The 15,378-nt window shown below is 39.5% G+C and overlaps 2 protein-coding genes across 2 annotated transcripts in view; both read right to left on the reverse strand.

Annotated features, from left to right (window-relative positions):
- Positions 1–3,222, reverse strand: part of kcnk3b (potassium channel, subfamily K, member 3b) — an 8,281-nt gene extending 5,059 nt beyond the window's left edge. Inside the window, exon 1 of the mRNA XM_037694559.1 lies at positions 2,835–3,222. Coding sequence (XP_037550487.1) covers positions 2,835–3,222 — 388 coding nt within the window. The remainder of the gene's footprint in view (positions 1–2,834) is intronic.
- A 2,025-nt stretch (positions 3,223–5,247) lies between these two features.
- Positions 5,248–15,378, reverse strand: part of ezra (ezrin a) — a 20,107-nt gene continuing 9,976 nt past the window's right edge. Inside the window, exons 7-13 of the mRNA XM_037695054.1 lie at positions 14,511–14,607; positions 12,638–12,801; positions 12,439–12,569; positions 9,500–9,660; positions 8,096–8,188; positions 7,501–7,746; positions 5,248–5,740 (exon numbers count right to left, since the gene is read on the reverse strand). Coding sequence (XP_037550982.1) covers positions 5,576–5,740; positions 7,501–7,746; positions 8,096–8,188; positions 9,500–9,660; positions 12,439–12,569; positions 12,638–12,801; positions 14,511–14,607 — 1,057 coding nt within the window. The 3' untranslated portion in view covers positions 5,248–5,575. The remainder of the gene's footprint in view (positions 5,741–7,500; positions 7,747–8,095; positions 8,189–9,499; positions 9,661–12,438; positions 12,570–12,637; positions 12,802–14,510; positions 14,608–15,378) is intronic.

Here is a 15,378-nt window from a genome sequence, read left to right on the forward strand (position 1 = left end):
AACGTAAAACTAACTTTACTGCGGTTTAATGTGGCGCTATGGCTCTGTAGACATTGCACGATGCCGTCTTGTTTTGAGGTATTTCTAGTGTAAAATACTTCCACACAGCGGACATGTTTAGATGAAAAGTTTGTTAGCTGTTAGCCACAGTGCTGCTAACTCAGTCCTCATGTTGTAGCTGGCTGCAAACTATGAAATGGATTTCCTGAATGTGAGGCGGGTCTTATTACTCTGGTTCATGAGACATGCCTCCGTTCAGGAAATCCATTCCGTAGTTTGAAGCCAACATGAATCATGGATCGGAAAAATCAGATACGTAAATTATGCTGGTATGCATTATGCATGGATCGGTCACATTGTCACGATACCCGATCCAGAAGTTTTTCCCGATGTCGGTACCGATACCGATGTTGATATCGGATCGGTGCATCTCTACTGTGAAGGTGGGGAGACTGACTCCAACATCTTCTGTGCAGCCTTCACCACTCTCTGCAAAGCTTTTCTTTCTGCAGCTGTGCAGCCTCCATGCCACACATTGATGCTGGAGCACAGGATGCTCTCCACTGCACAAGTTTAAGTGGTTTTATTGTAATATAAGCTGAAGATATTGGGGTACACAAGATTTTGCCACTTTTATTTTGCGGGTTGGATGCTAATTTTTTTGAGAACCACTGACTTAAGAATAAAAGAGAAATTATGAATCAAATCCTCACTGACAGATCTCAAGAATATGTTTTGACATGAATTTAAAAAAACCAAGTTGTAATTAACAAATCTTAGCATAAAAACATTCTTGTTGCATCTGGAGCTGTACACAATCTGTAAATAACTTTTTTAATTAACAATTGCTCAAGTTGCAGCCTGACTGAATAATAATAATACGAAGAAAGTTCCTGGGGAAACTTTGATGGGGACTGCCAGGCTGCTGTATATTGAAATTGTTGATTTGACAGTAATATGTGTTGGGTTTGCCCTCAGCTACCACTCTACCAAATTTCAGATGAATCGCTCTAAAAATGGCCGAGTTATGTTTTTTTTTCTTTTAGCTAAGGCAGCCATCTTGGATTTTTGAATTTCAGTCAGAGTCTATTAAGGATTGTTCGCAGCTACCAATACACCAAATTACAGCTGAATACCTATAAAAAATGGCTGCATTATGGTATTTTTCTCTTTTAGCTAAGGCAGCCATCTTGGATTTTATGTACAGTACATGATTTAAATACGTTTCAGGTGAACTTAAATATTTTGAGGTGTATACGTCTGAGAACCTTGTGCTAGAATGAAGTAAGTTCTGTGAGTTCAGCTGACGTTTCTGCAGGAGTAACAAAAATGACACATCTGAGTAAAAAGATTGGATTTTTTTTACCTGGATTATTGACTTATTATTAACTTTGATCCAAGCAAAAAGAGTTTTTTGTTGTTGTCACCCACCACAAAAAATTAGACTCTATTTTTAATTCTGTTTATTTATATAGTGCTAATTCACAACAACATCATCTTAGGACACTTCATTAACTCTCACAATCAATATAAAATGTAAATTCGTAAAAGTTAACTTGAAAACTAGCAGATCGGGTCAAATTTTACTTAATTACGTCTCCCTTCCTGAGCAGCACATTGGTGACAGTAGAAAAGAAAAACTCCCTTTTAACAAGAATTAACCTCCTGCAGAGCCAGGCTCAGGATGGGCCGCTGTCTTGACTGGCCAGAGTTACAGAAAAGGGACACAATTAAACACAGAATGGCAGCAGGTGCACTTTCTTTGAAGGACAAAGAAAAACACATTAATCATAGAAATTATTTCAAACACTAACAGTAGTGAGTAAAGACAGCAGCAGAGTGAGAAAATGCGGTCCATTTGTCCTCCAGAAGTCTAAGCCTACAAACTCACACCAACACTAACTATAGGATTTATTATAAAGGAAAGACTTCAGCCTTGAAAAAAAAAAAAAAAAAACAGTTTCAAAGAAACTGGAAGTTGGTTCCTCAAGAAAGGAGCTCAATAACTGAAATCTCTTCCTCCCGTTCTGCTTTCAGAAACACATAGGAACCACAAGTAAACCTGCAGTCTGGCAGCAAAGTGCGTTGTTAGTAAAATCTGTGATGGAGCTCGGTTGTTAGAGCATAAGATTTTAATGATTTCTGCATCATTTTTTGGCAAAGTGTTGCTAATTTTAGTGATCAGTGCTCAGGTGGAAGAAAGTGATCCTGGCACTATTTTTAATGTGGGGGGTTAAATGACATCCTGATCGAAAGCAACATTAGAACTGGAGGCTGTAAGGTTGAAAGGCAAAAGGCAGGAGATAATGTTTTTGCCTGCTGGTGCTGCTCAAGAATTAAAAATATCTCATGAGTCAATGAACAACTTCAATGAAACCTGCAAAAAAAATCACTGGATGCACGTCTGGTTGGAGCCAAGGATTCAGTCAGATTTATTAAGTTAACAAATGGACTACTGGACAGACTTTAATAAAACTCACTTAATGGATCTAGAACGGATTAACTTGTCATCTGATTCAAGATGGCAACCAGCACTAGTTGGACACTGAGACAAACATAAAGCAAACTGAGAGTCATTCACAGCACATGCCCTAACTTTGTCATCTCTCAACACACGATCAGTCTAAAACTAGAAACCGTGGCTTGACAGTCGATAAACCAAGTTTTTTAAATATTGGGTTTTCTGAACACAGAGGAAAACAAAGACTTCAAGATGCTTAAAAATGGAAAGATGTCATGATTTATTTAAAGTAAAAATGAGTATTGAGCATATTATTATTATTATTATTATTATTATTATTATTATTATTGCTGTAAATGAAAGTGTCGCTCACCTATGGTGGTGATCACAGTGATGGCGAAGTAGAAGGAGCCGGCGAACCTCCACTGGACCCCTGCTTTGTGAGGTTTCAGCTGCAGCACCACCAGCTCCAGCTCCTCGAAGTTTGCTTTGGTCAAGTTGAATTTGCGCATGAGCTCGTGCTTCCTGACGTCCAGCTTCCTCTTGTGACTCTTCTCCTGCTTGGACTCCAGGGTCTGGAAGACGGCCGCTCCGACCACCAGGTAGGTGAGGATGCTGATGATGAGCGCGAGCGTCCTGGCGTTTTGTCTCTTCATGGTGAACCAAGGGAGCGCGCGCGCGGCAGCTCTGCGACCTTCTCCTGACGCACTCCGCATCCAACAGAGGAGACTTTTGGAGATGGAGCCGCACCACCCCCACATCACAGTTGGGCTGCTGCCGTAGGCTACTCGGACTATTTGTCACCGGTTTATATTTAGAGCGCGCAGAAAAGACGCGCACGGGCAATCCCACGGAGTTTTAGGAGGAGGCTCCGTGGAGTTAACGCGCTCCCTCTGGAGTTTTTACCCTCGTGTCAATCAAAACATCCTGCGTGACTGAAGCTGAATTTCTGTGAGTGATGTTGACCAGTACATTGAGAGCTTGTGATGGCGCGAGATCTGTTTTTTAAAAACATTGCCTCTAACTGTTGTTGTCAACTCTGTATGTCTGTTAGTAAAATATCTCATAAACCACGAGACAGATTGTACTGAAACTTTCAAAAATTATTCATTGCATGTACCCCTACAATCCTGTAAGTTTTGTAGTCAGCACAGTTCAATATGGCTGCCACAGTCAATTAAAAAGGGTCAACACAAAATGGCTATAACTCAGTCAGTTTTAATAATTTTGAGCTCAAGTCTGGTGTGGTAGTAGCTGAGAGTAATTCACAACAACTCTGTGAAGCAGGGCTCATTCCACAACACAATTGGCTGGATTTCTGTTAGCAAAATATAAACCACAGAATGGATTTTAATTAAACTTTCAGGAAGTAATCAGTGGATGTACACGTACAATTTGTTAATTCTTAAGATTAATATAATTCAAGATGGCTGCCACATCCTACTGAAACTAATTTCGCGTGGTAGTAGCTGAGAGTCATTCACAGAGCACTCAGTTGAAATCACACATTACGTGTCAGACGTGAGGCTTTGAGGTTCCAGCAGGAGGACAGAGTTTATTGTTGCCAAAAAAGTTTTTATTTAGACCTAATTTTATGCATTCTGGTTATTTGTTTGCATATAAATTTCATAAACAACAACAAAAAAACATTTACTTAAAGGTTGTTTTTGTTTTTTTTCCCCTCCAGATTGAGTAAAAAAGACTCACAATCAGTGGTTTTGATCAATCAATCAGTTCGTTTCCCCACAACCATCTGTGATACATTCGAGGTTAAACAGTCTCGATAACAGAGGTACACCTCGTAAAATAAAGTGTACAGAACAGCCGTTCAATTTGTTTTCACTGGGGGCTAAAAATAAAAAATCTGATTCTGTTTCAGCGCCAGCCAACTTAAAAAAGTAATAAATAACTTTGAGCATGTTTTTCAAATTTTGACATATAAAAGAGGCGTAGCATTAAATGTACAAAATCACATGAATTACTAACTGGTAGTTATGGGGATGGTTGGATAGTTTTTCAACCACAGTATGACAGATAATAAATTATTATTCTACTGGACAAAGCATCATAATTAAATAAAAACATTGTCTCACCAAATAATTCTGACTTGCATCAATGGGATACATGTGGACTAGTCACCAGCATAAATCAGAATGAGCAAATAAAATAATATTTCTGACCACAAATACACAAAAAAATTCAAGTACAACTTTTCACGCATGTGTAGTTTTAATGCCAGCAGTTTTCTCTTCCTTTAAAAAATAATGCAGAATAAAACGTCAGCTGTGTCCGATAAACGGGATCCATTGAGACACGTGGAACATTTATTGACAAAACAATATTTAGTGTTTCATGAAGGTGCTGAGCTATGACATGTTGATAAAATAAAGAAATATTAAAGACTAATGTTGCCAGGCAGAAAAAAAAAAACCTTGAAACTTGAGTTCGACACGATAAATTCAAACAAGAATCAGAAGTTGTTTGCAGCATGGATTGTTTTTTTTATATTAAATAAATCTAAATGGAGTTGTTTATGTTTGGTTTCATATTTAAATGGCAACTTTAGTTTCTATTAACACATACCATAGTTTTTGGACTTTAAGGTGCACTTAAAATACTTTAATTTTCTCAAAAATCGTCAGCGAGCCTTATAATCAGGTGCGTCTTATGCATTCACATAGTTGCTAACCTCGAACTGATTTTATGTGGTTATTGTGAATGAGTTGAATAAAGTTTGACTTATTTGACTGTTTTGTTTCGCTAAATGTGCCTTATAATCTGACGCACCTCATGTATGAAAACAGACCCGTTTGTTGATATTGCGCCTTATAATCCGAAAAATACAGTATATGATTCCTGTTCTGCCCTCATCTCACAGCTGAGCTGAGGGACAGACACATCTTCATCCAGAATTACAAGTTACTGAGAATAATCAGAGAAAGGTTTCACAACAACAACAGCAGAGCTTTAGCTGAAACGCACCGAGGTGCAGAGGTCTAACCGTTCCTTTCTGGTTCTTCAGCATCTGTCTGTAATCATTACGTTCTGCTTGAAATTAAATATGCTGAACAGATTCTTCTCGAGGGGTTTGGACAGATCAGGTCTTTTAAGTTTCTACAAAGCTTCAAACTCGTCGATTCTCTGCTTGGTGTTGCCCAGGCGGATCTGCTTGAGGGTCTTGTACTTGTCGCGGCCCGCCCGGACGTTCTCAGCATGCAGCATATCATTCACGGTCTTCTTACTGTCGTCCCGGGCGTCTGCCAGATCTGAGCTCAGGTCCTGTGAAGGAGGCGGGTTTCGTGTTTAATTCACGGGGAATCCACGCTTCAGTTCACAAATTTACACTTTAAAAGTTCGCATTGATCAAATTTACTTGAAAAATGGAAGTAAAGCAGATGGAAAATGTTGTTTTTACAATAAAAACTGTCAAATTGTATTTTATTACCTCTCCAAAACAAAATAATGAACCTTTAACTGTGCAGCTATGTAAGAGGATTAGGGCCACAGTAAAATAATTTTTCCCTTATTTCTGAGACAGTCAGAATTCTGAGATTAACATCTGAATTCTGAGATTAAATTCAGAATTCTGTGATTAAAGTCAGAATTCTGTGATTAATTGTCTGAATTCTGAAATTAAAGTCAGGAATATATCTACTTTGTATCTAATTCTAACTTTAATCACAGAATTTTGACTTTTTTACTCAGAATTATGGGGGTAAAAAAATATTTTTGCACCATGGCCCTACCGTATACAGCACGGTGGCGCAAATGGTAGAACTGCTGCCTCTCAGCGAGCAGGTCCCTGGTTCAAATTCCAGTCCGGGGGCCTTTTTAGGTGGAGTTTGCATGTTCTCGCCGTGCATGTGTGGGTTTTCTCCGGGTACTCCGGTTTCCTCCCACAGACCAAAAACATGCATGTTAGGCTGATTGGTAACTCTAAATTGTCCCTAGGTGTGAGTGAGAGAGTGAATGGATGTTTGTCTCTATGTGTCCCTGTGATGGACTGGAGACCCGTCCAGGGTGTACCCCGCCTTTCACACAGTGATTGCCGAACATGAGCACCAGCGACCCCCGTGACCCAAAATGGAAAAAGTGGGAAAAGATAATGGATGGATGGCTCTACCGTACACAGCAGGTTGCTAAAAATAATTTTTTAAATCAACAAAACTTGGCTTGTGTCAAATTAGATGTTGAATGACTGCTGGGATTTTCTGAAGAAGCCGAAGAAGAGCAGTTACAGGTAAAAGTAGCAGAACACTAGCTAAAAAAATAAAATGCTAAAAGATAAAAGGGCCAAAAATGCTAGCTAAATGTAACAAAAGGCTATCTGAAATGTAAAATTACCCAAATATTATATTTTCATTATTTATGAACCTTTCTTTAACGTGGCAAATCCCAGATCTCTTGCAGGGGAGGCCCGGGCCTGAAGGCAGCCGAACATGCATCTTTTACGTTGTGGGAGGAAACCGGAGTTGGCGTACTGTACCCGGAAATAAATCCACACAAACACAAGAACATGCAAACTCCACTCAGAAAGACCCCAGGTCCAAGCCAGGGATTGAACCCAGGCCCTTCTTGCAGTGAGGAAACAGTGCTAACCATGAAACCATTGTGCTAAAAGTTAAAAGTAGCAAAATTCTGGCTAAAATGGCAAAAGCTTAGCTAAAAGCTAAGAAAAGCTGGTAGCTAAAATCTAAAAGTAGCAGAAGACACTACCAAAGCCAGTATGCTGAAGTAGATGTCAAAGAGAACGTTTCTGAAAGAACAGAAAAGTTTTCAATGTATTTCTGTTGAGGTTTTTTTATTTTATATCTAAATTTTTGGAAGAGTTTAAATGTTACAAAAAACAAAATGGCAGAATCAGCTGAATGAGCTGAACATTTTAACATTTGAATGAATGAATCCACATTCAAACAATAAAAGCCCAATTTCTTTTATGTAAAATAAAAGTTAAACATGAAGGGTAAGCACTTTTTGGATCAGACCATCTTTTCTGCTCAAGAGGGATCCTGGACCCCCACTTCTCCTGGTAAACTCACCATCAGCTGTTTCTTCAGACGCTCGTTCTTCTCGGCCTCGGTGAGCCTCTCCTCCTCCTTGCGATGGTCGTCGATGCCCTGCGTCTGCAGCTCGGCGCTGTAGGTGCTGTTTTCTTCGCTGTGCTCGTGGTCGCTCTCGCTGTCTGAGGAGGACGAGGACGCAGCAGCAGGAGCTGAGTTGATGGGAGTCATCACGCTTTGCAGCTCCTCTTTGGTCTTCATCAGATTCTCCTCCACTTCCATCGCCTGAAAGAAAGGAGGTGCATGTTTGAGTTAACCTGCATATCATCCAAAATACAAGCCTAAAATACACAGTGCTAGATTTTTATGAGCAGCTGAAGGACAAGACAAGCTGTCTCTGGACCATTCTTCTTCTTCTTCACATACATGGTGGTTTACTTAAACAGAATGATACGCCGTGTGTGTGTGTCGTGAATTTGAATACAGTTTTTAAGACTAATATATAGAAAGAGACATAAACAAAGGTTAAGTGAATCTGGATTATCTTAAAAACAAATATGCAAACAATAAAGCAGATCGTGTGATTTAGGGTAATTTCCTTGACGTCACCTCGAGTGTAATATTAGAAACCAACCTTGATGTGCCATGTCTCAGCTTCTTCTTCCTTTGCTTTCTTAGCCTCCTCCAGGACGCTGATCTTAGCGGTGTACTCTGCCAGCTCTGCAGCCTAAAACGTAACAAACCAAAATGTGTCCAGATAAAAACTAGAACTCACAAACATACAGTACCTCATGTTTACTGCGATAGATGTAGTTTTCAGGATTTGGTGTCATTATGTCACAAATAAACAGGCGGGAGGGGGGAAATATTTCACAAAACCTTTCTGAAATTTACCGTAATACTTTAATGTCAGGCTGTTCACACAAACGGTAGTTTTGTCTTGTCTTGTTCATGAGTGATGGTAAGATGGAGCGAGTATTCGTCCTCAGTAATGGAGCTGCTTCGGACGGTCGTGATGAAGAGAGAGTTGAGTCGAAAGGCAAAGCTCTCAATGTATTGGTCAACTCTGACCTCTGGACATGAAGAATGGATCATGACCGAAAGAACAAGATTCTAGATAGAAGCAGCCGAAATGAACTTTCTTCACAGAGTAGCCAGGCTGAGCCTTAAAGGTTTGGTAAAGACGTCATCATCTGCGGGGAGCTCAGAGTAGAGTCACTGCTCCTTCTCATCAAAAGGAACCAGTTGAGGGGATTTGGGCATCTGATAAGGATGCCCCCCACTTTGCGCATCCCACTGGGAAGAGACAGGCAGACCCACTCACTGAATGGAATAAATACCATCTCTGGTCTGGAAACAGCTTTGAGTCCCACAGAAGGGGCTGGAGAGCATCAGTGGGGAGATGGACGTCTGGGTTTCTCTCCAGAACCTTCACGACCCAACTATGAATATGTAGTAGAAGATGGAGACTATCGAGATGTTAGTGTAACATCATCAACTGTTGGTTGAACAAAAATCTAAATTGTGTAAAGACCGTGAAATAAATTTCAGTCCAGTGACGTAAAGTCCACTTTCTGTGACGTTTAAACTTTAAATGATGTTTGATTCCTGAGAAGAAGAGCTTCAGGAGCGCAGGTACTTATATACATTTCACCCATATCCTGTTTTTATTTCTATTTTATTTATTTATTTTATTCTTTTTTTTTTTTTTTACTGTATTATGTGAAGCACCACAACTAAAACTCACAGCACATCATTGCTACTCAAACCACATGTTTGGTGTTTAGTTTTCATGCTTTATTTCAAAGCTGTGCATCAAGAAACAAGACTTCTTTTTTTTTTTTTTTTAAGAATTAGCTAACTTAATCATAAAACCTTAAATGTTGTATTAGCTCAGAGTCATAATTTTTTTTCATCATTTTCCAGTAAATGTTCTGATCCTGACTCATACTTTGAAGACAGTTAAAGCTGCTGCTGAAGCAGCTCATGTGTGTTTACAATTAATCAGGACTTGTTCACTTGTGCGCTGTACACTCACCAGCTGCTCCTGGCTCTTCATCTGCTCCTCAGCTTGCCTGGCCAGCTCCTCCTTGGCAATTATGGCCTCCATCCTCTCAGCCTCCAGCCGGGCCGCCTCCTGCTCCACCCTCCTCCTCTCCTCCTCCAGCCTCCTGGCCCGCTCCAGCTGCTCCTGAAGCTCTGCGGGACCAAGTCAGCACACGGGAAAATCTATTAGGCACTGCAGCATCACAGGGAAGCTTTGTGATCACTGTTTTTTATTTTATTTTATTTTATTTGTCTTCAGGCTCGGTTAAAGTTTGTTTGACTATGATTTAAAAAAACAAAAAAAACACAAAACATTGTTTTTTTAAAAGAAAAACAAAAATGGTGACACAAAAATAATAAACTAAAGCAGTTTTTCTATTTTCTTAAGAACTTGGGATACTTTAAAACACAATTTTATAATCAATGATATAAAAAAGGTGTTTTCATTTGATCAAGAGGAGCATTCGCTTTGTTAAATGATGCCACAACTCTTCAGTGCTGTTGTTTGGGTGTTCACAGTAACAGGAAGTGATGACAAAGGAGGACAGAAGAATCTGATGCTTCATTTGAGTCACTATCAGAGAGAGAAGAGTCAGAGTTCAAATAATATTGTTTCAGTGAACCAGGAAGTTCCCTGTTGATGTCACTTCCTGTTTCACTTTGGTCACACCAAGTTCAAAAATATGCCATTTATATGACAACATGAGGGAAATCCTATGCATTATGCTCAATTTCTTCAATATTAAGATACTTTTCCACTTTTTGAATGCATGCCACAGTTACTTTAGTGTCTCTAGGTGTCAGCAACATGGTGTACCTGACCATTATATTATTTAGACCAGGGCTTCTCAAACTTTTTGGATTCAGGACGTCTTACAGGGGAGAAAAAGTTTCAGGGATCCTCTCATAACCCTCATGTTTATTAAATATTTTTTTTCAGTTTGTCTCTTTAATGCAATGGAAATATTTATGTAACATAAAAACTTAAGACCTGTTCTTTACTTATGTTAACCTCAGTTGGGGCGGGCTGGACTGGGAAGCTCAGTCCTCACCTCCTTCTACAGGTGTGCAGTGGAGAGCATCCTGTGCTCCAGCATCAACGTGTGGCATGGAGGCTGCACAGCTGCAGAAAGAAAAGCTTTACAGAGAGTGGTGAAGGCTGCACAGAAGTCTGTTGGAGTCAGCCTCTCCACCATCACAGACATTTACACCTCTAGATGCAGAAAGAGCGCCACCTGCATCATGAAGGACTCCACTCACCCAGCACACACACTTTTTGCCCCACTCCCCTCAGGCAGGAGGTTGAGAAGAATTAAGTGTAGAACCACTAGACTGAGGAACAGCTTCTACCCTAAAGCTGTTAGACTCATGAATCTCTAACCAGAATAATCACTGTGAAAAATCACTGTAATACCACTTGATTGTTGATGTGTGCTGCTGATTATCCATGCTGCTGATTTATTCATGTTACTGTGTTCATTCGTGCTCATCTGCTCACACAGACTCATGTTTGTGCTGCTGTTTGGCGTATTGTTTTTGTACTATTAGTGTTTAGTGTCTTCTTAGTTTAGCCTATTTCTTAGTTCATGTCTTAAATCTTATTATTGTTTTTCTTTACAATTTATACTTTTATTGGATGTAACTGGGACCCTCTGTATAATTTGTACATGTACCACGTGTGGTGCGAACGACAAACCTTAATGCTTTTTTAAATACTTTTTAATATGGGGTATTTTTCATTCAAAACACACTTAATTAACAAAATTTTTCATTTCAACTTCCAAAAATGACAGTTTTGAGAAAATTAATAGCATCAAAAACCTCTTTAAAACTTTACCTATTCACATAATGAGCATGATAATTGTTTTCCACTTCTTCAAACTTTTACAGAAAACTCTTTACATCAAACTGAACAGGATCATAACCGCAGTAGTCATACCAAGTAATGGCTTAATTTGTAAAACAATCAGTGTAAATAGCACAAATAGCGGGCAGGCCGATGGGGGGTGCGGGGGGTGCCGCAAGAAATTTTTAATAAAGTAGATGGGATTTCCTGCATTTTGGTGTGTTTTAACATATTATTAAACATCTAGGTGCTTGTAAAAAAATAAAATAATGTATTTTATTTTTGGGGAGTGGGAGACCCCCAAGCACCGGCTCACTTTGAGAACCACTGATTTAAGGAACATAGAGGAATATGTGTGGTGCTTGCTAACAACTATAAACTTATTTAAATTTGGTAAATTAAGCATTCGTTGAAGGAATGCATGTTTTTGGACACCTTTTATGATTGTTAATCTAAGACTCTCTTTTGATGAGATGGGACAATGTTTTTACTCCCAACTTCATTAAACTTTATAAATGGTGTTATGTGCAATCTCACGCAAGACTTCATGAGTTGTGCTCGCTCTCAGAGTAGATGTTGGGGATGACTATGAGCTACTACCACACCAAATTTAACTCATTCTCTATAAAACTTGTCTAAGCCATTTTCATGTTGGATAAGTTGGCTTAGCTATTGCAGACATCTTGAACTGAGCCGCCTCCAAAAGTTGATTTAATAGACGTGTATTCAACATTTATAATTTGTGAGTTTCAGTCTATTCTGTCCAGTCGTTCATGAGATATTTTGCTAATAAGAGAAAAGAACTCGAGCACACACACACTGTTTATGGCGAGGAGTGATAAACATTAACTTATAGATTGTTAATAATTTAGAAAATGAGGGAGCAGCGTCAGACAATAGACTTTTATTTTGTGTCTGTTGGCAGACAGACAGCAGAGGACAGCAGACTTTCTGCACTGGTTTGAAATATTTATTTTAACATAATTTAGGAAACATTTGTATACATCTGCAATAATGAGCCTTTTTTATTAGCACTGCACTGGTGGAGCTTGGATGTGATGATGTGATGATGTGATGCGTCTCACCTCTCTCTGCTCTCTTCGTTGTTTCTTCAAACTGGTAAAGCTTCGTCATCAGCTCCTGCTTTTCTCTCTCCATCTGCTCCTTCTCCTTCTCGATAGCCTCCCTCCTCCTCTTCTCACTGTCGAGCTGATCTCTGTAGAACACACACATTCAGATCACATGTTTCTATCCCACAGGTTCAGCTTCAGTGGCTCCTCCTACCTCTCCATCTTCTTCTGCTGCCTCTCTTGTTTGACCTGAGCCTTCATCTGCTGAACCTCGATGGTGTCGGCCTTGCGGCGGCGAATGTACAGAGAATGGTTGCCCATGCAAAGGTGCAGGATGCCTTTGTTGACACGGAGTCGCGGAGCGTAGAATAAAAAGTCCTTCAGTGGGCACACAAAAAACAACCATCAGACGATTTCATAAAACATTCTCCTTCAACTTTTATCATTATATTAAATTCATCTAGATCATTTTCCTGTTTTATTCATTTTTCTGTACTTTTTTTCAGTTTTTATACTTCTGCATACTTAGTGCTACAATATTCATTCAAATGTCCAAATGTTTCACATTTGGGAACATTTATTGCTTTGATGATAATAAGTTGTATATTTTTCAAAAGGTTTCTTTTTTACAAATATTTTTCTCCATATAAACACACCGAGATGCATTTAATTCATTTTAATTCTCTACTTGTTAGGGGCCGCTGTGGTGCAGAGGTATAGGGCAGCCGGCTTGAGACCAGAAAGGCGCAGGGTCAACTCCCTGTGCCCACATTCTGTGGTGTCCCTGAGCAAGACACAATCCCTAATTGCTCCCCTGGCACCTACATAACTGCCCGCTGCTCCACCTTAGAGCTGTAATTTCTAACCTGGGCCCGAAGCCCGGCCCAACCCGACCTGAATTCGGGGCGGGCTGGGCCATGATAATGTGCTGGATGGGCAGACTGGGTCGGTGTTGGGCTTTTGATCGCGTCAGCGGATCAGCCGCGATCCAAATATATGTCAACATGGCCTGCCATACAGGCACCAGCCACACACTGCCATTTCACCGCGAGCTGACCGGCTTTGAAAGAGGTAAACTAAAGTTCAGTTAAGCTTCAGAAGGGACTGTACTGCCAGGAAGTGATCCATCGCCCAAATGGACGTTCATTCAGCCGCTGCACTCAGCGGACGCACGCGGCCGATGATCCAAACAGGTGCGAGTCCAAAGCAGACATGTCAGAGCAGTCTTAATGCAGAATGCAGGCGGAAACAAGGTTTTAATGCGCTTTGACGGCCATGAAAGCACAAACACCCCCTCAGCTCCGATCTTCTGCCCCTTTTATTCAACCGCGCGCATCCGCCGACCGTTAATAACTCTACAAGCATTCAAAGCTTAATTAAAAATGTTGGTGTACTTTTTGAGTTCGGACCTTTAATTACTAGTAATTCATCCGGTCTGGTGGGGTGGGGTTCAGAAATGATGGCTACAGGCTGGGGCCGGGTTGGATCAGATTTTTTGGGCCCGAATGCAACTCTACTCCACCTGGGTGTATCGCAGGTGCGATGGGTTAAATGCAGATAACTAATTTAATCATTGTATAGAAATATACAATGATTACACACATAGCACTTTATATCCTACATTCTGATCATTTTAGTTTTAACTATAGTTTTGTTACATTACTTCTATGCTACTTTTGGCTTTTAGACTAGCCTTTTGCTTTTTTCAGCCTTTTGCTACTTGTAGCTCTACTTTCACCTTCTAGCTAGCCTTTCACAACTTTTAGCTAGCTTTTTGTTACATATTAGCTTCTGGCTAATATTTTTCTCCTTTTAGTTTTTAGCCTGTTTTGTTACTTTAACCTTGTAGTTATCCTTTTAGCTTTTAGTCATTCAGCTCACAGCATTCACATAAAATTGATTCTTATTTACAGCTGCAATGTTTGAAATGTTAAGTTCAATCTGTTGAGTGAGAAGTTCCTTTTGTAACATTCAAAATGTACATATTTATAACTACAAAACAGGTCTCTTGAAAATAAGCCCTTGTGACTCAATGAGACTAACGTGTATAAATAAAGGTTAAAAGATTAGATGTATGCAATACTTACAGGAGCCTTCTTGTCTAGGGGCTTGATGACAAATTTCTTGTCATTAAAAGAAATGTTTCTAATTTCACTCCATGGAAATCCAATCTTTGGGGTAAGCCTGGAAGAATTAAAAAAAAAAGAGGATGCGAGTGAAAAAATTAATAAAATAAAGATCTTGCATCAGGACAGTGAGGACGCTGAAGTACGTGTTAGTGCAGAATCAAGAGAAATATGTCAGTGACCTCTGAAAACAAAATCCATGGACATGTAATAAGATTGAGTTTCCAAACTTGGCAGAGAGAAAGGAAAGGCAGCGGAGGTCAATGACTGAGATTTTACTGCCCATGTGTTGCCCTCACGTCCACAGTGTAGTCAGGTCTGAGCACACAATACTGTAAATACGTTCTTTCAGGGACTGACTTTACCAGAATTCCTGCAAAGTTTCAATTACAAGATCATTTATAGCAAATGATAAATTCATAATAATTTTCCAGATTCCAAATTCAAAAATCTCCTTGAACTTCCCAGCCTTTTCTGACACAATGACAAATCTATTAATTATTTTTTAATGTAAATAGTAAAAAAAAAAAAAAATCATAGCACACTTTAAGGCTGGGAGACCTTGGCACAGAACAGTTACCTTGGTGGCAGGTTAATATCTGCAGTTATAATGTAGCCATATACCATACATGATGCTACTACATGATATATATTATATTGATGATCTTAAAAATATATTAAAATTAAAATTACAAATTGTTATTGTTACTAATATTATTATTAAAATTACTTTGTGTTCTTATCAAGATTGAAGCATGCAGCAGTTTGTTTCCACAAGGCCGTATAGGCTTAAACCATCAGATGATATTTTTACCTGGAAAATGTTATA

This window comes from Nematolebias whitei, chromosome 21 (genome assembly GCF_014905685.2).
Source record: "Nematolebias whitei isolate Nwh7 chromosome 21, NemWhi1, whole genome shotgun sequence".
Lineage (NCBI taxonomy): Eukaryota > Metazoa > Chordata > Actinopteri > Cyprinodontiformes > Rivulidae > Nematolebias > Nematolebias whitei.